This window comes from Phaeoacremonium minimum, assembly GCF_000392275.1.
Source record: "Phaeoacremonium minimum UCRPA7 unplaced genomic scaffold PA7_03_scaffold_192, whole genome shotgun sequence".
Lineage (NCBI taxonomy): Eukaryota > Fungi > Ascomycota > Sordariomycetes > Togniniales > Togniniaceae > Phaeoacremonium > Phaeoacremonium minimum.
This window is the reverse complement of record NW_006921099.1, coordinates 2,039-23,187: the sequence shown is the minus strand read 5'-3', so window position 1 is coordinate 23,187 and position 21,149 is coordinate 2,039. Positions and strand designations below refer to the sequence as shown.

The 21,149-nt window shown below is 53.9% G+C and overlaps 5 protein-coding genes across 5 annotated transcripts; 4 read left to right on the top strand and 1 right to left on the bottom strand.

The window, feature by feature from the left end:
• Nucleotides 1-419: 419 nt before the first annotated feature.
• On the bottom strand, nucleotides 420-2,057 carry UCRPA7_2759 (putative mfs sugar transporter protein; the record flags this gene model as incomplete). Its single annotated transcript, XM_007915327.1, has 1 exon — nucleotides 420-2,057. The coding sequence occupies one exon, from the start codon at nucleotides 2,055-2,057 to the stop codon at nucleotides 420-422; it is 1,638 nt and encodes a 545-aa protein (XP_007913518.1).
• A 1,283-nt stretch (nucleotides 2,058-3,340) lies between these two features.
• Nucleotides 3,341-5,704, top strand: UCRPA7_2758 (putative glycoside hydrolase family 95 protein; the record flags this gene model as incomplete). The annotated part of the gene is made up of 1 exon (XM_007915328.1): nucleotides 3,341-5,704. One exon carries the CDS (start codon nucleotides 3,341-3,343, stop codon nucleotides 5,702-5,704), a length of 2,364 nt encoding a protein of 787 aa, XP_007913519.1.
• A 1,413-nt stretch (nucleotides 5,705-7,117) lies between these two features.
• UCRPA7_2757 (putative nuclear distribution protein nude protein) lies at nucleotides 7,118-9,002 on the top strand (the record flags this gene model as incomplete). Its single annotated transcript, XM_007915324.1, has 3 exons — nucleotides 7,118-7,345; nucleotides 7,419-7,990; nucleotides 8,618-9,002. 3 exons carry the CDS (start codon nucleotides 7,118-7,120, stop codon nucleotides 9,000-9,002), a joined length of 1,185 nt encoding a protein of 394 aa, XP_007913515.1.
• A 3,157-nt stretch (nucleotides 9,003-12,159) lies between these two features.
• Nucleotides 12,160-19,230, top strand: UCRPA7_2756 (putative acetyl- carboxylase protein; the record flags this gene model as incomplete). The annotated part of the gene is made up of 4 exons (XM_007915325.1): nucleotides 12,160-12,363; nucleotides 12,485-12,750; nucleotides 12,817-17,651; nucleotides 17,708-19,230. 4 exons carry the CDS (start codon nucleotides 12,160-12,162, stop codon nucleotides 19,228-19,230), a joined length of 6,828 nt encoding a protein of 2,275 aa, XP_007913516.1.
• Nucleotides 19,231-19,763: 533 nt separating this feature from the next.
• On the top strand, nucleotides 19,764-20,876 carry UCRPA7_2755 (hypothetical protein; the record flags this gene model as incomplete). Its single annotated transcript, XM_007915326.1, has 1 exon — nucleotides 19,764-20,876. One exon carries the CDS (start codon nucleotides 19,764-19,766, stop codon nucleotides 20,874-20,876), a length of 1,113 nt encoding a protein of 370 aa, XP_007913517.1.
• Between the last annotated feature and the right edge of the window lie 273 nt (nucleotides 20,877-21,149).

The window sequence follows — 21,149 nt, the reverse complement described above, 5'->3', positions numbered from 1 at the left end:
GGGGCTCTCTTTTGTCACAAATAAGAAGAATATTTCTGGGCGAAGAGGATGTGCTTCCACGAAAATCATAACGTGACGTATTTGAAATTGCAAGTAGACCACACTAGCACATAGCCTACTATAGAGTTCGACTCAGATGATGACCGGAGGGCGATTAGAATAGTAGGATTATAGGTTATGTAAGTCGAAGTCACACGGTGACAATAGCCATCATACATGATTGTTACATTCCCATTCCACAACATAGGTATTTGTAAGCGTATAGAAATGGAAAACCTTTAGTCATAACATCGATTCGTAGCATTATTATTTTATGATCGGAGCTAGTAAGATAGCCTCATATTCTCTGCAACCTCTCCTATCTGCACATCTTTCATTTGCTTCTCGTTGGGGTATCTCCACGAAACTGCGCACTCGCTTTAGCTAGCAGTGGCAAGTCCCTCACGCTCGGCCTTGGCCCTTTCCCTCTTAGCGCGAGAGATCTTCAGGGACAGCCTGACGGGGTCGGCACCTGGCGTCTCAAAGATGTTATCGATCTCCTCCAAACTGAGCTTGCTCGTCTCGGGGAAGAGGAAGTAGGCAATGACCAGCTGCACGGCGTTGTACACGATGTAGATGACCCAGATCTTGTAGCCGACCTTCTGGATGCCGACGCTGATGCCGTACGTCTGGACGACGCCGGCGGCGCCCTGGAAGGCATTGTAGAAACCCATGCCCTTGGCTCGGAGGGGCAGGGACAGGATCTCGACGGGGTACAGGTTGTGCATGGTGGCGATCATGGAGGCGGAGCAGATCTGGAAGATGTAGTACCAGACGACGGTCAGAACGGCCGAGGCCTTGGTCTCGTGCTCCGCGTACTGCCACGAGGTGATGGTCACGGCGGTCTGGATGAGGACGAACGAGATCAGGCCACCGAAGATGAGGGTACGTCTCCGGAAGATGTCGATGAGCCAGGCGCCGAAGGCTGTGAAAACGAAGTACACGCAGGTCAGGCCCAGGTTGATGCCTAGCTGGTCGAGAGACTTGGTGATGCCGACGGTGTTGAGCGCTGGAGAGAGGTAGTAGCCAATGACGCCGCCGCCGTTCCACTGCTGGAAGATGGAGTAGATGCATAGGATTAGGGTTCTGTAGCGGACGGTCTTGGTGAAGAAGACACGGTAGTCGTAGGCGGCGCGGACACCGGCACGAGTAGTCTCGAGTGATTCTTCGATCTGCTGGATGACAAGTGGTACGATGGGCGAGTCGACGTCGTTGTTTGTGGTCATGTATTTGGCGACCACTCGTCGGGCCTCCTCTGGCTTGTTCTTGAGAACGAGATAACGGGGCGATTCGGGGCACCAGAAGTAGATGAGCGAGCAGACGAGGAAGGGAAAGAGTGCCTCTAGGATCAGTGGAGTGCGCCACTGCCAATTGCTGTTCCATTTGGTGAAGCCCATCATGGCACCAGTCATGGCGAGAGAACCGACCTGGAAGCAGGCACCGAAGATACCGACCAGGCGCCCGCGAAGATGAACAGGCGCGATCTCAGCCATATATTGAGGAGCCGAGCACAGGGAAGTACCAAATCCAAGAAGGAATCGGCCTACCATGAAGCAAGCCAGGTTGGGTGAGAGACCCTGGAGTAGGGCCGCGATGATGACGATAAAGTTGCCAAGGAAGTTAATGCCACGACGGCCGATAACATCAGCGAGGGCCAGGAATGGAGCACCGACGAAGTTACCAATCAGCATGAGGGCGTTGATGGTGCCGATAACAACACCGGCATTGCCAAAGTTGAAGTACTCGTGCCATGTTTCGAACGAGTTGATACCGCCGATTACGCCCCAGTCGACGCCATATCCGGCTTGGTTGAAGCCCATGACCACCATGATCAGGACAATGCGGACGCCGGTCATGGAGCGGAACTGTAGGGACTCGGCGGAGATGCGCATGAGATCTTCCTCGCTGATTCGTTGGGCGACGACTTCGTCAACGGCGACGCCGAGCTTGTTGGCCTCGGCGACATCGTCATGGTGGACGACGGCGCCGACAGTCTTGGTCTCCTCGAGACGAGACATCCTTCTGTGGTTCTTGTTCGGAGGGGAAGAGCCTATGTCGAACAATCAAAAATGGAGACCCAGGGGGTTGTATTAGACTCTGGTGAGAACCAGTTGGATGGGATGATGGTGAGCCTGCAGGAGGATGACAGACGACGATGGAGGGCCAAGATATATAGATACTGATGCTCTGCTGTATGCACTAGTCTAGCCTCGATATACGACACGACCCCGGCTTGCCTCGTGGTGGTGGTGGTGGTGAAGGGATCATCTCCACCAGTTCGGTCTGGCCTTCCGGGGCTAACTTAGCTCGACCCCGTCTGTCCTGTAGTATGCAGCAGCCCTTGGCTGATCTCTCACCACCACAGCGAAGAAGTCAGTTACCGCACAGGGAGATAGACAGGGTAACGATGTGGGTGACCGGCGGGTGGCCTGTTTTGCAGACTTCTCTTGCAGAGTTCCAGCCGGGACTAGGCTCTCATCTCCCCGGACTATGCCCCTGTATGGCTAGATCTTGCTCGCGAAATGCTCTACCTGGCCCTAGGAGCGTATGGCCGGTGAGAAGCCTGCGGGTCGAGCATATCACCCGTCGTGATTGGGCCGGAGCCGCGGCTATCAGTGGTCAGTTGGGGAGGCATACGCAGTATGGTAAATCTGTCTGTCTGTGGGGAAACGTACGGAGGGAGGAGCTCGAAGTGGAGAAGAAACACCCAAAAAAACGAGGCCATTCCGCATCTTCATGATGTGCTCCCCCTGGCTCCTTGATTTTTCCTTCCACTCACGGGCCTTACTTCAGGCCTGCGGGGCCCCAATTCACCCCCAATCATCCCCCGTGACAGCTCCATGAGTCCCCCGACCTCGACTGGCTACAGCACCTTTAGCCGGCATTAGCCAGCGTTCGCTTGACTTGTGCGCCAGTAGCATTTTAGTGTGCGGTAGTATCACGCCTGCGCCTGCACCACTCTTCCCGTCGCTTGTTTTCTAAATACCCGATGGATCTCTACTGAGCACTGGGCGGCGGGCCAATTGCCGGCTTCTAAACCGGGGTGGAAGTGATAAAGTCGATCAGATTCCCCCAGTTGCACATGCAAGAGACGCTATTCAATGATGGAATGTGAGGAAAGGGCCCTGCTCGTGCGCACCTTCCCCAGCTCGAGCTCCTTCCTGCCACAACGGTCCCGGGATTGCGGTACGGCTGCCGTCTCGGTTCCAGCGCCATGGATCACAAAGGCAAGGTGCGGGCCCCTGAGCAACCCACCTCCGGCCCACTCCCGGGTCAGGAGGTCTCTTCTCCCTCCTCCCTCATGACGAGCATAGATGCTGCGGATGGCGAGCCCGCTGTGCCCCCCGGCGCCGCCCACCATCAACAGCACAACAACAACAAGCACCTGCAGCTTCACTACGGAGCCCCCGCCAGCCAGTGGGCGGCTGCTCTGCCCATCGGCAATGGCCGGCTCGGTGCCATGGTCCACGGCCGAACCACCACCGAGCTGCTGCAGCTCAACGAGGATTCTGTGTGGTACGGTGGCCCCCAGGACCGATCTCCTCGTGATGCTCTCCGGAATCTACCCCTGCTGCGACAGCTGATCCGCCAGGAACGCCATGCTGAGGCCGAGGAGCTCATCCGTACCGCCTTCTTCGCCACTCCGGCGAGCATGCGGCACTATGAGCCCCTGGGCACTTGCACTATCGAATTCGGCCATGCCAGCGAGGGCGTCACCGGTTACAGCAGGTCGTTAGATTTGTCAAATGCCGTCTGTACTGCTAGATACCGGTATACAGATGAGGCTGCAGGCGACGGCGGACTCGACGTCTGCCGGCAGATGATTGCCAGCTTTCCGGATCAAGTACTAGCCCTCAGAGTCACCTCCAGTCGGAAGACCAGGTCCGTCATCAGGCTGGACCGAGTGAGCGAAATCGAATGGGAGACGAACGAGTATTTGGACAGTATCGAAACGATCGATGGTCGGATTGTACTACAAGCGACACCCGGTGGCCGGAATAGTAACCAGCTCGCTATTGTCCTCGGAGTCACCTGCGACGATGTGGCCAGCGGTGGCTCAGTCGAAGCTCTAGGCAATTGTCTAATTGTCAACTCGGCATCGTACACTATCGCAATTGCAGCCCAGACGACATATAGGGAAAATGATCCGGTACAGAAGGCAATTATCAACGTTGATGGAGCACTCTCCCAACCATGGGAGGAGCTCCTAACTCGCCACATTACGGACTACCAAGGCCTCTTTGGAAGAATGGGATTACGAATGTGGCCGGATGCCAACGACATCCCGACAGACGAGCGGATCAAGGACAATCGGGACCCGGGCTTGATCGCTCTGTATTCGAACTACGGCCGCTATCTCTTAATCTCATCGAGTAGAGACTCGCCGAGTCCCCTACCGGCAAATCTGCAGGGCATATGGAGCCCGTCCTTTGCGCCTCCGTGGGGATCAAAGTATACCATCAACATCAACATCCAGATGAATTACTGGCCAGTGAGCGCAAGCAACCTGTTCGAATGTTCATTGCCGCTGGTGGACTTGCTGGAGCGGATCGCTGAGAGAGGAAAGAAGACGGCTAAAGCAATGTACGCTTGCCGCGGCTGGTGTGCACATCACAATACAGATATCTGGGCCGATACCGACCCGCAAGACCGATGGATGCCGTCGACGATATGGCCACTTGGCGGTGCGTGGTTATGTATCGACATGATGAAGCTGTTGAAAGAACGATATGATCCGGGATTACACGAACGTCTAGCGCCTGTACTCGAAGGGTGCGTCGAGTTCTTGCTAGACTTTCTCATCCCATCGCAGTGCGGAAGATATCTTGTGACGAATCCATCCCTGTCGCCTGAGAATACGTTCATCTCCGAGGACGGCAAGCCTGGTATACTGTGCGAGGGGTCTACGATGGATACCACTATTGTCGGCATGGTCTTCAAGTACTTCCTGTGGAGCATAGAGAAATCCGGCCAGACGCATGCGTTGACTGAACAGGTCAAGTGTGCCCTGGGGCGTCTTCCTCCAGTGCAAATTAACAAGGATGGCTTAATTCAGGAATGGGGACTGAAGGACTACGGTGAACACGAGCCGGGACACAGGCATGTATCCCACCTCTTCGGCCTCTATCCCGGAGACACGCTCTCAACACCGGAAGAGCGTCAAGCGGCAAAGAAGGTCCTCGATAGACGAGCCGCGCACGGCGGTGGCCACACAGGTTGGTCGCGCGCTTGGCTCCTGAACCTACACGCGCGGTTGCTCGATGCCGAGGGATGCGGGAGGCACATGGATCAGCTCCTGCGCAGCTCGACGCTGCCCAATATGCTGGACAACCACCCGCCGTTCCAGATCGATGGGAACTTTGGCGGCTGTGCAGGCATCCTGGAGTGTCTGGTGCAGTGGAGGGATGGGGATGATGGTTGCCTGTTCATATGTCTGCTCCCTGCGTGTCCGAAGGAATGGTCCCGCGGCGAGTTGACGAATGTGTGCATAAAGGGAAACTGGCTTGTCTCGTTTACATGGGAAGAGAGTAGACTGGTGGGCCAAGTCGTCATCCGACGGCTTGTTGATGATGACGAGACGGCCACATTCGAGGCTCATGGCACAACATTGGGTTCTGTCCGAGCGAAAGGCGAGCACACTCTGTCGGTGGGCGAGACGAAGTGACGAACTTGGCCGGTAGGGCTGCACCTGAAATTCAGCTTATGTTCGCGGCCGTGCATCGTGGTAAGATACATGTGCAGCCAAATGCTGCTCACCCCAGGCAGGGATTGCCTTGGAGCGGTGAGCTGACGCTCGGATATTCAGCGGTCTCCTGGCAGGTGCATGAAAAGGCGGTATACTCAACTTATAGACTTGGTAATAGAGACTAGAGGCGCAAACATAGAATGAGAAGTTGTTTATGACACCTATAATTCAGAGATTGCAGCACTCAATCGGGTTGTGCTCCATCTAGTTAATAAATAGATGGGCTAAAACGCCTAGATGTAGAAATTCTTTTAAGAATAGGAAAATCTGAAAATAGGGTTCGCCACGATATCATGTAGCTCTTATCCACAGATTCACGATTGTGACCTTGGGATAAGCACGTCGTCTTGCTCTAGATTCATCTGAAGTACAGATGTAACATTTGACAGGGTCTGTTGCTCAAAAAAGTCGATCATCCATGCCTTCGAGAAGATCCAAGCTCGAACCAGCGTATGCAATTTCAGACGCACTGTGGCGACGAGGCTATCATTTCAACTTGAAACATGTTCAAAATTTAGTCGAAGATGAATCAGAAGACATCAAGACAGGGTGTCGGGTTTCTTGAAGCTATTTTGGGATGATTGATCAGTTAGTGATATGATGCAGGTTCATGTTCATTTTCATGTGGCAGCAAACGCACGGTTGCCCAGTGACAGCGGCCACACCCAAAACGGCTTAGCGCCATGCCAGCACCAGGGGAGGCGCATGCTAAGCGCAGCGCAGAGTGTCAACAGGGAAACAAAGAATTGTGAGGTAGCTACGCTAATTAAGGTGAGAAGGGTCAACTCACATAGGGGTGGGAGGGTCTGTTTGTTCTCCTTCCCACCACCAACACCACCGACAACGCCGACCGACAACATCGCCAGATCCGCCACGACGGCGACGGCGACTTCGACACCGGCTTCACGACTGCCGCGCGACAAAGGTAAGAAGGTAGGTAGTTCTGTCGACAAGAGCCGGGCATTACGACGTCTGGCGCCCCCGTAGCCAGTGGCCCCCTCTTCCAATCAGTTCTCCCGATCGCGACTCAGGGCCCCAATCTGCAACGGTGCGCAACCTAACCCCCTCTTCGTCGCATGAACAAACGGCGGGATGGCTGATCTGACTGAAACAGGATCCCGCATCATCCACGAGATCCTGCAAACGGCCACGAATCTCTTTGGCGATCATTAACTCACGAGTTTGTCGAAGACTGTTATTTCGACAATAGTCTCATTTCACTTCAAAGTCGCCGACCCGAGGCCCGCCCCTCTACTCCGATATTACCCTAATCGAAACAACAACCACATGCCGCGCTGCGAGCTACAAGGCGCATCGCGATAGATTTTCTTCATGGCCGAGCCACCCTCCTCGCCTCCCAGTGAGGCCACGAGCGCGGAGGATGCGCTTTCCTGGTACAAGTCACAATACGAGCAACTGGAACACGAGCTCTCTGAGTTCAGGGCATCGAGTCATGAACTTGAACAGGAGCTCGAGAAAGACCTCGACGCAGCAGACAAGCGCGAGCGGGCACTGCAGGAGAAGGCCGAGGGCTTGAGCTTCGAGGTCGATGAGTGGAAGGTACGCTGATGATCGCTGCATCTGCAGAATGCTTAAGGTTACGTGCAATTAACTAATAGGGATGCTATTGCAGCGGAAATACAAGGAATCCAAGATCGAAGCGAATGCCGCGCAGAATACACTGGAGAAAGAGATCACGACCCTCCGAGATGCGAACAGGACGCTACAATTAAGACTGCGCGACATTGAAGTGGCCAACGATGACTTCGAGCGCCAGGCTCGGAACACCACGTCGTCCCTTGAGGACCTGGAGTCAAAGTACAACATGGCTATCGAGCGAGCAGTCATGATGGAGGAGGAAATCAAGATTGGGGAGCAGGAGCGAGAACATCTCCGAATCGAAGCACAACGGCTACGCGACGAACTGTCCGACCTGAAGATCGAGGCTGAGATCTTGCAAGACAAGATCAAGAAGCAGGAACAACGGCACTTGTCAGCCATCTCAACGGACCTCTCGGTTCCGGAGAGTCCAACCTTCGATCACAGCCCGATCTCCACGGCGAGCTCGCCTATGATCACTACGCCACCCGAAACAATCGCGACCTCCACCAAGGAGCTCGTCGCCGATATCCACGATCCTCCCTCACCTCCGATGTCAGACGTCTCGATCCCGCTACCCAAGATCGCACCTGCGAAGACACCTGGGTCGGTGATGCAGAAGAAATCTCGTTTGCCATCCGCAGATCACAGCATCACACCGAAGCCGAAGCAGCTCTCCGCATCCATCAGCTCGCGACCACCGGGTGCCCGATCCGCTACTGCCGGAGCATCATCCCGGACGCCTGCTCCCCGACCTACGACCACGAAGACTACGGCTGCTCGATCAACCTCACACAAGATACCACCCTCCACCTCGCTGTCTCATATCCGGTCCCTCACGGCCCAAATGCAACGACTGGAAGCTCGTGTACACTCAGCTCGTTCCAAACTTCCTGCTCCGGTGTCTACGCCGCCTCGCGCATCGCCACGCTCGTCTGTTATTAACTCGTCGAACGTAACGATTCGCTCTAGGAAACGAACCGTTGGCTCTACAGCATCATCCATCACGACGCCAGACGACGCCACGCCTACCAATCACACATTCAACACGAGCACGGCTAGCCAGTCCAAGCATATGCCTCGACTTAGTACGTCAGGTGTCAGCCGCTTGTCCTTTGGACCTCTTCCCAACCGGGGCCCAATAGCAGACTCTGGCTCCGAGATCAGCCGTCCCAGTAGCCGAGCTAGTATCTCTAGCTACGCGCGACCAGCAAGCCGGACAGACCATAATAGGGGCGAGATGGTACCACCACCGCGACCCATGAGCCGTACAAGTCTAGGCGGCGCCAGAACGCCTCTCGGACGACCTCTGAGCAGAAGCAGCCTGGGCGGCAGCATGCATGGCCACTCGCAGAGCGTGAGCTTCAGCACGGCGGAGCTAGACGAGTTCAACGAGGGCGAGCTGCGGACGCCAAGCAGACGTGGCACATACAGCCGGTTTGAGACGGAGAGCGGTGCATCCGGCATACCGACACCGAGCGCCATCCCCATGCCCAGCTCTAGGAGGCAGAGCGGAGGCGGCGCTACGGGACGTCGGACCAGCAGCGGAGCCGGGATGAGAGAGTCGATCGGCTCGAAGCTGCCGTCCAAGCTAACGGATGTCGGGGAGACATACTAAGCTGTCTACTCGAGAAGGGAGGAGAGGAGAGCAATGCATCATCACCACTACTATTACCATACCTACTTTCGTTACCACTATTTCCTTTGTTCATGATATGCCCATTGCAAGGAGTTTTTATGAATTTCTAGCCTTGGATGGTTCTTGGGTGGGCGGCATTTGGCGGGGGGGCTATTTTTCGCTGCAGAATACCACGTTTCTTGGGGAGTCTTTGCAACTCCAAGTTTGACTGACACGACGACTGTACTACATACCTTTACATACATAGCACACACACACACATGGAGGATGAGAAGGAAGAGATGCAGACGGCATGGCCGAGATAGACCCCTGGCGGCATGATTACGACGAGGGAAGGAGGGGAGACTATATGCTTGCGTGCTTGCTTGCGTGCTCGCAGTGTAGAAGCAACAGTTGGAATACGTACTATTCATGAAGCATGCTGTGCGTTTGGAAGTGAAGTGCTGGTGTGAATACGTTGTGTTGTAGTGCGTCTCGTCCCGGTGGCACATGCCTAATGTGGCTCTGATGAGCTTACGTTGGTTGGATGTGGGTGAGAGGGTGCTTCCTGCTACCATCTATGGATGCCAGCAGAGCTTACGAAGTGAGGTGGCAGGAGGAGCCATATGGGTTAAGCCTACTACAACAAGTTAAGATAGACGCTCCAGATAGACTACGGGAATGCAACTGCAGGCAAGGTATTATCGCATTATCACCACAGCCAAGCAAATTACAGATTGTTCTTTTCCAAGTTGTAGATAAGCATTTTCGTCTCCCGTCGAGATAGCTTACGCCAGCTACTTTATTAGTTTTAACGAAACGGAGCGGGCCTGCAGTCCCGGCTTTTGAAAAGCAAATTAATATAGAGACAGCATTAGCCTTGGGCGGTGGATCAGCAATCGGCATCCTGCATGAGATCGATAGCGCGGGACGAGATGCGAGTGAGCACCCATCAGCTAGAAGGGTTCGAGGAGTGAAACCAAGGGATGGGACTCTATCAATGTGTCGCATTCGGCGCGAACATCCACTCGGAATTTCCCCAGTGAATGAAGGGAAGAGCTGGCGAGCTGTGTGTAAATTATCGCTAATTAGGTAGGCATCATACTCGGAGGAGTCTAAGCCTAAGTGCAAGCCATACGTCGATCAAGATCTCCTCGAGTATCGGTGGTGGTACATCCCGCACGTACTCCGGGCCGTTGAACGGTCAGAATTCGATGTCTTGCTCAAAGGTCAAGGACCGAATTCACCGAAAATTTCGATCCCAGCCGCTGATGCAACTAACAAGGGGGAACTAAACCGCGCACGGTTAAGGGACGAGCGAGGAGTTGTTCGCTGTGCTCGTAGCTGCGCTGTATTTTGCAGTACCGGACAAGGCGGACAAGATGTTGGGGATCTGCGGGTGGGTTTTTCGCACCTGCGCGCTAGCAGAGTCGACCCGCGCCCCCTGTTTGGCCTGCCACAATTCAACAATTGGGATTCCTCTCGCCCGGGTTCGCCCAACGCCGGCAATGGCTCTTCAAGAGATGCAGCACCAAGTCCAAGACGATTCTCGAATTCGGTGCAGCAGACAGGCGTAACCAGGTTCCCGGCTAGAGGTGATCAAGGCGGGCGGGGAGGAGGAGACTGTTTGGCGTGACAAGATCTGAAGAGACGTTACTGCCCATCCTTCCGTTATTACTGGAAATTCCGGGGATGCCGCTAAACCGGGACGGGCAAGATAGGCAAGAAATTATGTTGAATTTCCTTCTGTTGAGATGCAGCTGGAGCTGTCGGTGTTAGTGGCGGCGAGTGATTTGTTACCGCTCAGTACCAAGCAGCAGAAATGGATAACATTTTGCATTGCTTTGCTCTGGTATTGCTCCTTCAGAGAGCTCTTTTTGAACAAGAACGGACTTCGTGGGAAGCTGAAGAGCCCATCGTCGATATGCGATGAATGGATGCTTGATGACGTGGGGAGCTGAGGCAGTTGGCATGCCTCGTTTCGGAGTCCGGAAAAGAGATGAGATGGCTGCCGAAGGACTCGGGGACCGAAAATATTGAAGCCACCACTCCATTCGCATGGCTGCCGTCTTGCAGAGTCTCCCCCGTTGTTATGTTGTGTAGAGAGTGAGAGGTGCAGTGACAACTCCCAGCTTATCGTGACACGCCGCAAATGTTGCTCCTGCACGCCTGTTGCATGCGTCCCGTTATCTGTCCCGTTATCACCTAAGAGCTGATGCTGAGATACAATTGTAGGGTGTCTGAGTGGTGGGGACAGAGATCCTAGGCCCTTACTGCAGGCTGACGTTTAGGGTGTCCCAGTGGGACTGCCGCCGTGAGCTTCCCACCCACCGGGCCTTCTCAGGTACCTTAGGTACTGTGGCACCCGCCATGGTCAGTGTACCCAGTACCTTGCCGGGGGCTCCCCAACGCCCGGAGAGGCTCGCTGATTGGCCGAGATGGGATCGTTTGGGTGAATTCAAGGGGGTTGCCGTGTCCCAGTGTCCGGCCACGCGATGGATGGATGGATGGATCATGGGGGGGCCAGCAATTTCGTAATGAGCCAAAGTATATCAGCCTCGCGGATCGCTTTTCTGGGGACGTAGCAAAAAAAGGGTTGAAAAATTCTGGTGAATCTTTTGGGCAATCTTGTCTGTCTGTCTGTCTGTCTGGATCTAATATTACCATCTCTCTTTCTGTCATTCGACACAGACGGCAGGAACCTTTGATTCCCTCCTTCCCAATCTCAAAGGTAGTCGACCACGATCGCCGCTTCCTTCCTGTACAACGCGCGCCGTGTCTTCTTCCTTCCCCCCAACACCATAGCACTTCCTTCCTACCACACCTCTACGGAAGAAGCATTCCGCACGTACACGACCGACTAAAGCATCTGGTAACTATCCCCTGCGCTCAAAGGAGCATTGCTCCAGCTTCATTGAGGTCTGGTCCTTTTCTAACATTGATGCAATTGCAGCTCCTTCTTACATCGGGGAGCAAATTGCGGCGACGCCAGTCTTTTGATAGAATTGGCACATCTACATCTCCCCACCAACACAGCAAGCCCCTTAATCCTAATCATCTCGATCGTGTGCTGGCAACCGACTCGGGCCCAACAAGCTCGGCCAGTACAATTTGATGACGGCATAGACCTTATTACGAGTCGAATCCTCCTCCAAAAATGACCGAAATCACCAGCAATGGGGCTGCCAACGGCTCCAGCCGGAATGGCGTCACAGTGCCCCATGTTAATGGCAAGGCCACATACGCCGAGTTGCACAAGGTGGCCGACCACTTCATTGGCGGCAACAAGCTCGAAAACGCCCCAGCCTCCAAGGTGAAGGACTTTGTCGCTAAAAACGACGGACACACTGTCATTACGAACGTGAGTTGCCCCCAACATCTTTTCCCCTTGGCTTTCTGCGAGAACTGGGGCCAAATGGCCTTAATCTGCACATTTCAAGGTGTGAATTTGGAGCAAGAAGCTAAATGAAAGCAAATTGCAGGTCCTGATTGCAAATAACGGCATTGCTGCTGTAAAAGAGATCCGATCCGTTCGAAAATGGGCCTACGAGACGTTCGGCGACGAGCGCGCCATCCAATTCACCGTGATGGCCACACCAGAAGATCTACAGGCCAATGCAGACTACATCCGAATGGCAGACCACTACGTCGAGGTCCCCGGCGGCACAAACAACCACAACTACGCAAACGTAGAGTTGATTGTGGATATTGCTGAGCGGATGAACGTACACGCTGTATGGGCAGGATGGTAAGTAATCCTCATCATGAGATGCCGAAAATTCTCGAATAGCTGCTAATGATGGATCACGAATAGGGGCCACGCTTCCGAAAATCCAAAACTTCCTGAATCTCTCGCCGCATCACCGAAAAAGATTGTCTTCATCGGACCCCCCGGCTCAGCTATGCGATCACTAGGTGACAAGATTTCTTCCACAATCGTTGCGCAGCACGCCGATGTACCTTGCATTCCGTGGTCCGGAACTGGTGTTGACGAGGTCAGCGTTGACCAACAGGGTCTTGTGACGGTGCCAGATGATGTATACCTCAAGGGATGCGTAAATTCTTGGCAAGAAGGCCTTAAAGCAGCCAAGGAAATTGGCTTTCCAGTCATGATCAAGGCATCGGAAGGTGGCGGCGGAAAGGGTATTCGAAAAGCCCTAACTGAGGATGGCTTTGAGCAGCTGTACAAGGCTGCTGCTAGCGAAATTCCTGGCTCCCCCATCTTCATCATGAAGCTCGCGAGCAGCGCCAGGCATCTGGAGGTCCAACTTTTGGCTGATCAGTATGGAAACAACATCTCTCTATTTGGTAGAGATTGCTCTGTCCAGCGAAGACATCAGAAAATTATTGAGGAGGCCCCAGTTACGATCGCAAAGCCCGACACTTTCAAGGCCATGGAGGATGCCGCTGTCAGACTTGGTAGACTCGTCGGTTACGTCTCGGCCGGAACAGTCGAGTATCTCTACTCTCACGGAGATGACAAGTTTTACTTCTTGGAACTGAACCCTCGTCTTCAGGTTGAGCATCCTACTACTGAGATGGTCAGTGGTGTCAACTTGCCTGCTGCTCAACTCCAGATTGCCATGGGTCTGCCGCTTCACCGCATTCGCGACATTCGACTTCTGTATGGGGTTGATCCCAAAACTTCAACAGAAATAGACTTCGAGTTTAAAGACCCGGCTAGTGCTAAGACCCAACGGCGACCGGCTCCCAAGGGTCATACTACTGCTTGCCGAATCACCTCAGAAGATCCTGGTGAGGGTTTCAAGCCTTCAAATGGTGTGATGCACGACTTGAACTTCCGAAGTAGTTCTAATGTCTGGGGATACTTCTCTGTCGGTACTGCTGGTGGTATTCACAGTTTCTCGGACAGTCAATTCGGTCACATCTTCGCTTTTGGTGAGAATCGACAGGCTTCGCGGAAGCACATGGTTGTAGCTCTGAAAGAGCTTAGCATTCGAGGCGATTTCCGCACCACTGTTGAGTACCTGATCAAGCTGCTGGAGACTGAGGCCTTTGAGGAGAATACCATCACCACGGGCTGGTTGGACGAGCTCATTTCAAACAAGTTGACTGCTGAGCGTCCAGATCCAATGCTTGCGGTCGTTTGTGGTGCTGTCACAAAGGCTCACATTGCAAGCGAGCAATGCCTCGCCGAATACCGAGCTGGCCTGGAGAAGGGTCAGGTACCGTCGAAGGACATTCTGAAGACAGTCTTCCCTATTGATTTCATCTATGAGGGATTCAGATACAAGTTCACGGTGACTCGATCTAGTGGTGACAGTTACCACCTTTTTATCAACGGTTCTAAATGCTCCGTTGGTGTCCGAGCACTGAGCGACGGCGGTCTCCTCATCCTTCTCGATGGTCGAAGTCACAACATCTACTGGAAGGAAGAGGTTGGCGCGACGCGTCTCTCCGTCGACAGCAAGACTTGCTTACTCGAGCAAGAGAATGACCCTACACAGCTGCGGACCCCAAGTCCCGGTAAGCTCGTCAGCTACACCGTTGAAAACGGCGAGCACGTCAAGGCTGGCCAGACATTTGCGGAGGTCGAGGTGATGAAGATGTACATGCCGCTCGTCGCTCAGGAAGACGGATTGGTCCAGCTCATCAAGCAGCCCGGTGCTACCCTCGAGGCTGGTGATATTCTGGGTATCCTCGTCTTGGACGATCCGAGCCGTGTCAAGCAAGCTCAACCTTTCCTTGGCCACCTCCCTACATTTGGTCCTCCGATGATCGTTGGTACAAAGCCTTCCCAGCGGTTTACCATGCTCTACAACACTCTGCAAAATATTCTAGATGGCTTTGACAACACTGTTGTCATGGCTCAGACGCTCAAGGATCTGGTCGAGGTACTGCGGGACCCTGAGCTTCCTTACAGCGAGTGGAATGCTCAGTTCTCTGCGCTTCATGCTCGTATGCCTCAGAAATTGGATGCTCAGTTCACCCAAGTTGTCGAGCGCGCCAAGGCTCGGAACGGGGAGTTTCCCTCAAAAACACTTGCTCGTACTTTCCAGAAATTTTTGGATGATCACGTTGCGCCCGGCGATGCCAACATGCTGCGAACGACACTCGCGCCTCTCACAGAGGTGCTCGATCTATATCATGATGGCCAGAAAGTCCGTGAGCTGAATGTCATCTCGGGCTTCCTAGAACGTTACGCTGAACTGGAGCGTCTCTTCTCTGGCCGCCGCCTTCAAGACGAAGAGGTCATTCTCAAGCTCCGCGATGCAAACAAGGATGATATCCAGAAAGTCGTTCAGACAGTTCTGTCACACAGTAGAGTGAGCGCCAAGAACGGCCTAATTCTTGCCATTCTTGATGAGTACCGTCCCAACAAACCAAATGTCGGCAATGTGGGCAAGCATTTGCGCCGTGTTCTACGCAAGCTCGCGGAACTTGAGTCACGCCAAACCGCCAAGGTTTCTCTAAAGGCTCGAGAGATTCTAATCCAGTGCTCCTTGCCATCCCTTGAGGAGAGGACAGCGCAAATGGAGCATATTCTCCGATCATCTGTTGTTGAGTCGCGTTACGGCGAGACCGGCTGGGATCATCGCAATCCAAGCCTCGACGTACTCCGGGAAGTTGTCGATTCTAAGTACACTGTTTTCGACGTCCTGGCACTCTTCTTCGCGCATGATGATCCATGGGTCTCACTAGCCGCCCTCGAAGTTTATATCCGTCGAGCATACCGTGCGTACATCTTGAAGCAAATCGAGTACCACAGTGACGAAACTGAGATCCCCACATTCATCTCATGGGATTTCCAACTACGAAAGATCGGTCAGTCAGAGTTTGGCCTTCCCCTTCAATCCGCCGCTCCTTCGTCTCCCGCAACTCCCATTTCGGGTGATTTCGGCTTTAAGCGAATCAGCTCCATCAGCGACATGTCATACCTCTCCCGTCACACAGAAGAAGATCCGGTTCGCAAGGGAGTTATCGTTCCTTGCAGGTATCTAGACGATGTCGAGGAGTTGCTGTCAAAGGCTCTTGACAGTCTCCCAGTCAAGCGCAAGAAGAATAGCCTGATTCCTGACCTCAGCGGCAAGCGCAGACCTCAAGTACGCCAAGACAGCTCTGACGAGCTTTCGCACGTTGTCAACGTTGCTGTTCGCGACTCTGAAAGCGATGATGATCACGAGACGCTATCCCGCATCCTCCCCATCATTGAGCAGTCCAAGGAGGAGCTTTTTGCTCGTGGCGTGCGCCGAGTGACCTTCATCCTCGGACGCAATGATGGATCATATCCAGGATACTACACGTTCCGAGGCCCAGCTTACGAGGAGGATGACAGCATTAGACACACTGAACCAGCCCTTGCCTTCCAACTTGAGCTGAATCGACTTTCAAAGTTTAGGATAAAGCCTGTCTTCACGGAGAACAAGAACATCCACGTGTATGAGGCCATTGGCAAGGCAGTCGAGACAGATAAGCGATATTTCACTCGAGCCACGATTCGTCCAGGTCGTCTTAGGGATGACATCCCAACCACCGAATACCTCATTTCGGAAGCGGACCGTGTCATCAATGATATCTTCGATGCTCTAGAAATCATTGGCAACAATAACTCGGACTTGAATCACATGTTCATCAACTTTACTCCCGTGTTCCCACTCCAGCCAGAAGAGGTCGAGCATTCACTGCAGGGCTTCTTGGACCGATTTGGTCCTCGCGGTTGGCGTCTACGAGTTGCTCAAGTTGAGATTCGCATCATTTGCACAGATCCTGCCACTGGTCAGCCATACCCACTGCGTGTTATCATTACCAATACCTCTGGATATGTCGTCCAGGTCGAGGTGTACGCAGAGCGAAAGTCTGAAAGGGGCGACTGGGTATTCCATTCGATCGGAGGTACTACGAAGATTGGCTCCATGCATCTTCTGCCTGTGTCCACGCCATATCCCACGAAGAACCATCTTCAGCCGAAGCGATACAAGGCTCATTTGATGGGTACTCAATATGTCTATGACTTCCCCGAGCTCTTCAGACAAGCCATCCAGACTAGCTGGGCCAAGGCTGTTAAAAACAATCCGGCCCTGGCAGACAAGCAGCCAGCAGTTGGCGAATGCATCGACTTCAACGAGCTGGTCCTGGACGACCAAGACAACTTGGCTGAGGTTTCGAGAGACCCCGGAACCAATACCTGTGGCATGGTCGGTTGGTTGATTAACGGCCGTACCCCCGAGTATCCTCGTGGTCGTAAATTCATCGTTGTTGCCAACGACATCACTTACCAGATTGGTTCATTTGGCCCTAAAGAGGACCATTACTTCAATAAGTGCACGGAACTTGCTCGCAAGCTTGGCATTCCGCGCATCTACCTCTCGGCCAACTCTGGAGCTCGCTTGGGACTTGCCACTGAGTTGATGGCACACTACAAGGTCGCCTTCAATGACGTCGAGAAGCCTGAGGCCGGATTCAAGTACCTCTACCTCGATGAGGAGGCGAAGAATAAATTCGAGGGTGATGTCATAACTGAAGAGATCACGGAGGACGGTGAGAAACGGCACAAGATTGTCACTATCATTGGTAAGGAGGACGGTCTTGGTGTGGAGTGCTTGAGGGGCTCTGGTCTCATCGCCGGTGCGACCAGCCGTGCTTACAACGACATCTTTACCTGCACACTGGTTACATGTCGTTCAGTTGGTAAGTCTTTTGAGTTTCGATGTATGTGTGAAACAGTCTCGCTAACAGTTACATAGGTATTGGCGCTTATCTCGTCCGTCTTGGACAACGTGCCGTTCAGGTTGAGGGCCAGCCCATCATCCTTACTGGTGCGCCTGCCCTCAACAACCTGCTTGGTCGTGAAGTGTACACTTCGAACTTGCAGCTCGGTGGTACACAGATTATGTACCGAAATGGTGTGTCTCACATGACGGCTAACGACGACATGGCGGGTATTTCCAAGATTGTTGAGTGGATGTCCTTCGTGCCAGATAAGCGAAACAACCCCGTCCCGGTAAGTCCGAGCGTGGACACATGGGATCGTGATGTTGTCTACACTCCGGCTCAAAGAGTGCCTTATGACGTCCGATGGATGATCGCTGGTAAACAGGACGAGGATGGCTTCCAGCCTGGTCTCTTCGACAAGGATTCCTTTGTGGAGACTCTTGGAGGCTGGGCGCGGACAGTTGTGGTCGGACGTGCCCGCCTCAGCGGTATCCCGATGGGTGTGATTGCTGTTGAGACCCGCTCTGTTGAGAACATCACTCCTGCTGACCCTGCCAACCCCGACTCTATCGAGCAGGTGTCCAACGAGGCCGGTGGTGTGTGGTACCCTAACTCCGCCTTCAAGACTGCTCAAGCCATCAACGACTTCAACTATGGCGAGCAGCTTCCTCTTATGATCCTTGCCAACTGGCGTGGCTTCTCCGGAGGTCAGCGTGATATGTATAACGAGGTCCTCAAGTATGGTTCGTTCATTGTCGACGCTCTTGTCAAGTACGAACAACCTATCTTCGTGTACATTCCGCCTTTTGGCGAGCTCCGTGGCGGTTCCTGGGTCGTCGTTGATCCAACTATCAATCCCACTGCCATGGAGATGTATGCCGATACCGAGGCTCGTGGCGGTGTCTTGGAGCCTGAAGGTATCATTGGTATCAAGTACCGAAAGGACAAGCAGCTCGAGACGATGGCGCGCGTTGACCCCGTTTATGGCAGCCTCAAGAAGCAAATGACCGAGGCTCAGAGCAAGGGTGCTTCTAAGGAGGTAACCGACGTCATCAAGAAGAAGATGACAGAGCGTGAACAGCAGCTGTTACCTGTCTACAGCCAGATCAGCCTACAATACGCTGATCTTCACGACCGAGCTGGTCGCATGAAGGCCAAGGGTGTCATTCGCGATATCCTAGAATGGCGCAATGCCCGGCGCTTCTTCTACTGGCGTGTGCGAAGAAGATTGAATGAGGAATACATCCTCCGTCGCATGGCTGCTATCAACAGCTCTGCAAAGGCTACTCCGGAACAGCGTGTCCGTCACCTGGCCATGCTACAGGCTTGGTCAGCTATTCCACAATTTGAGACTCAGGACAAGGATGTTGCGATCTGGTATGAGGAGAACCGCAAGGTGGTCCACGATAAGGTGGAGGCCTTGAAGGCTGAGGCTGCCCGCGAGCAAATCGCGAGCCTCTTGGCTGGTAAGGCGGCCTTCTCAGGTGTGCGAGATGTGCTCCGAACCATGCCTATCGAACAACGGGATGAGATTATGAAGTTCTTGCGGGAGTAGCTGACAAGGATGACTTTATGGTTATCTGGTCTGGCGATCATTCGGTTGCCATTGTCATATCATAGAGCGTTGTGTTTATAGGCCTGATTTGGTGTTGCTTACTCATTTGTATTATTTCATGGGTGCATTTATATGGAAATATCATCTTAGCATCTATGTCTTCTCGACCTATGATTTCGCTTGTGAAATGAGACGCAATCCACCGTTGATGCATATCACGGCCCATCGCATCAGAACAAGGAGTTCGACACAAGGAGGTGACTGAGCTCCCAATTGCTCAGAGAGGTGCCTCCGGTTATGTTACTGGTCAGCCACCCTGTCCAACTGCCCCTCCACACCAAGATTTACCTGCAGACAGATCCTACTGGTTGGCGATGAAGGAGCTAGAGCCGGTGCAGATGCATATGTCACAATGAGACAATCAGCAAGGATGCGTCGCCACTGAAGTTGTGCATTCCCAACATCTATCTGCAACTCCAGACACCCGAGCTCCCATCTCCGTCAGGACAGCATCCGAAGACAGACGCGACGCGATGGACGGCATCAAGTCCCTGGCCGAGCTGACATTCGAAAGGTCGCAGAAGTTCCGACCACTGCCGGCGGACTACCGATACAACGTCATCGAGATCGGCGCCTTCGATGACGGCCCCGCCTTCAACGAGTGGCTGGTCCAGGAAGATGACCTGCCGGCCTTCGTGACAAAGGAGCCCGTAGACAGCGACAACAAGACGGCGGAGGCTTCCCTGAAGCTCATCTGCATACCACGCGATGTCGACGTCACGCTTGCGATCTCGAAGGGGACGTTCAAAGCACTATTCGAGGCCATGGACGCTGACCCTTGTGCCCTATACATGATTGCCCGGGACTACGATGGTTTTCATGAGTATAACGGCAGCGAGTCGCCCGTAACAACATTCGTGGGCACGCCGACCTATGCAATTGTCTGGACTTTCAATCGGAAGACGATGGTAACGCGCGGTCTCTTCTTACGGCGCCGGCCAGATCCATGGGCTCCGTTCCGCGACGTGCTAGACACATATCGCTTCTACCTCTTCACTCCACACCTCCTCTCATTCGTCTCGTCGTTCTATATGCTTCGCTTCTTCGACGAGCAGACGAATGAGCTGGAACTGCAAACGATACGAATGATTGAGACGGCAACAGGGTTCGGGAGCGACGAATCTCATCCGCCGCCCGAGCCTGTCGACACGAAGCGGCTGACAAGCTGGGCGCAAGCGACTGCTGAGGTGCAGACTGATCTCTCCAACGCACTACGACACCAGAAAACCAGTCGCGCGCTGCTGGCCCATCTCACGCTCTCGTTCGACACGCATGAGGCAGACGTCGTCCCGGACGCATTCCTCGACCGCTACCACCGCAGCCTGCAGGCGTTGGCGGACGCGGTGCCGACGCTCGAGCGCCACATGGACGTTTTCGAGGACTACGCCGCGTACTTGAAGGACCGGGCCGGGCGCCTGGGCGCAGTGGTAGGTCACCTCATCGCGTCGCACCTCGACATCAGCCTCGAGTTTGATCTGACGGACGCCCAAGCTATCTGCACTTCTCGCCCGCGGGGGATCAGTCGCCGCAAGTCTTCACAGCAGCAGCAACAACAACAGCTTGGTCGAGAGCGGAAGGCGATCTGATCCGACCAGCAGCGGGGCGGGTCGGCCCGCTATCGGGGTCGTGTTCTCGATGTTCTTAGTTGTATTCGCGGCGCTGTATATGGCTATGACAAACGGGATACCGGACTTGAGATGGCCGCAGACGACGACAACGCGGAGTAATATATTGGATCTGTTGCGAGCTCGTGGTGCTAGTAACAGCGGTTGGTTTGACGGACGGTTCTGACATGAATATGGATGTGTCGGCATGCTGTGTTGGGAAGAATTGTACTGTGTTTGGAATCAATAGGATAT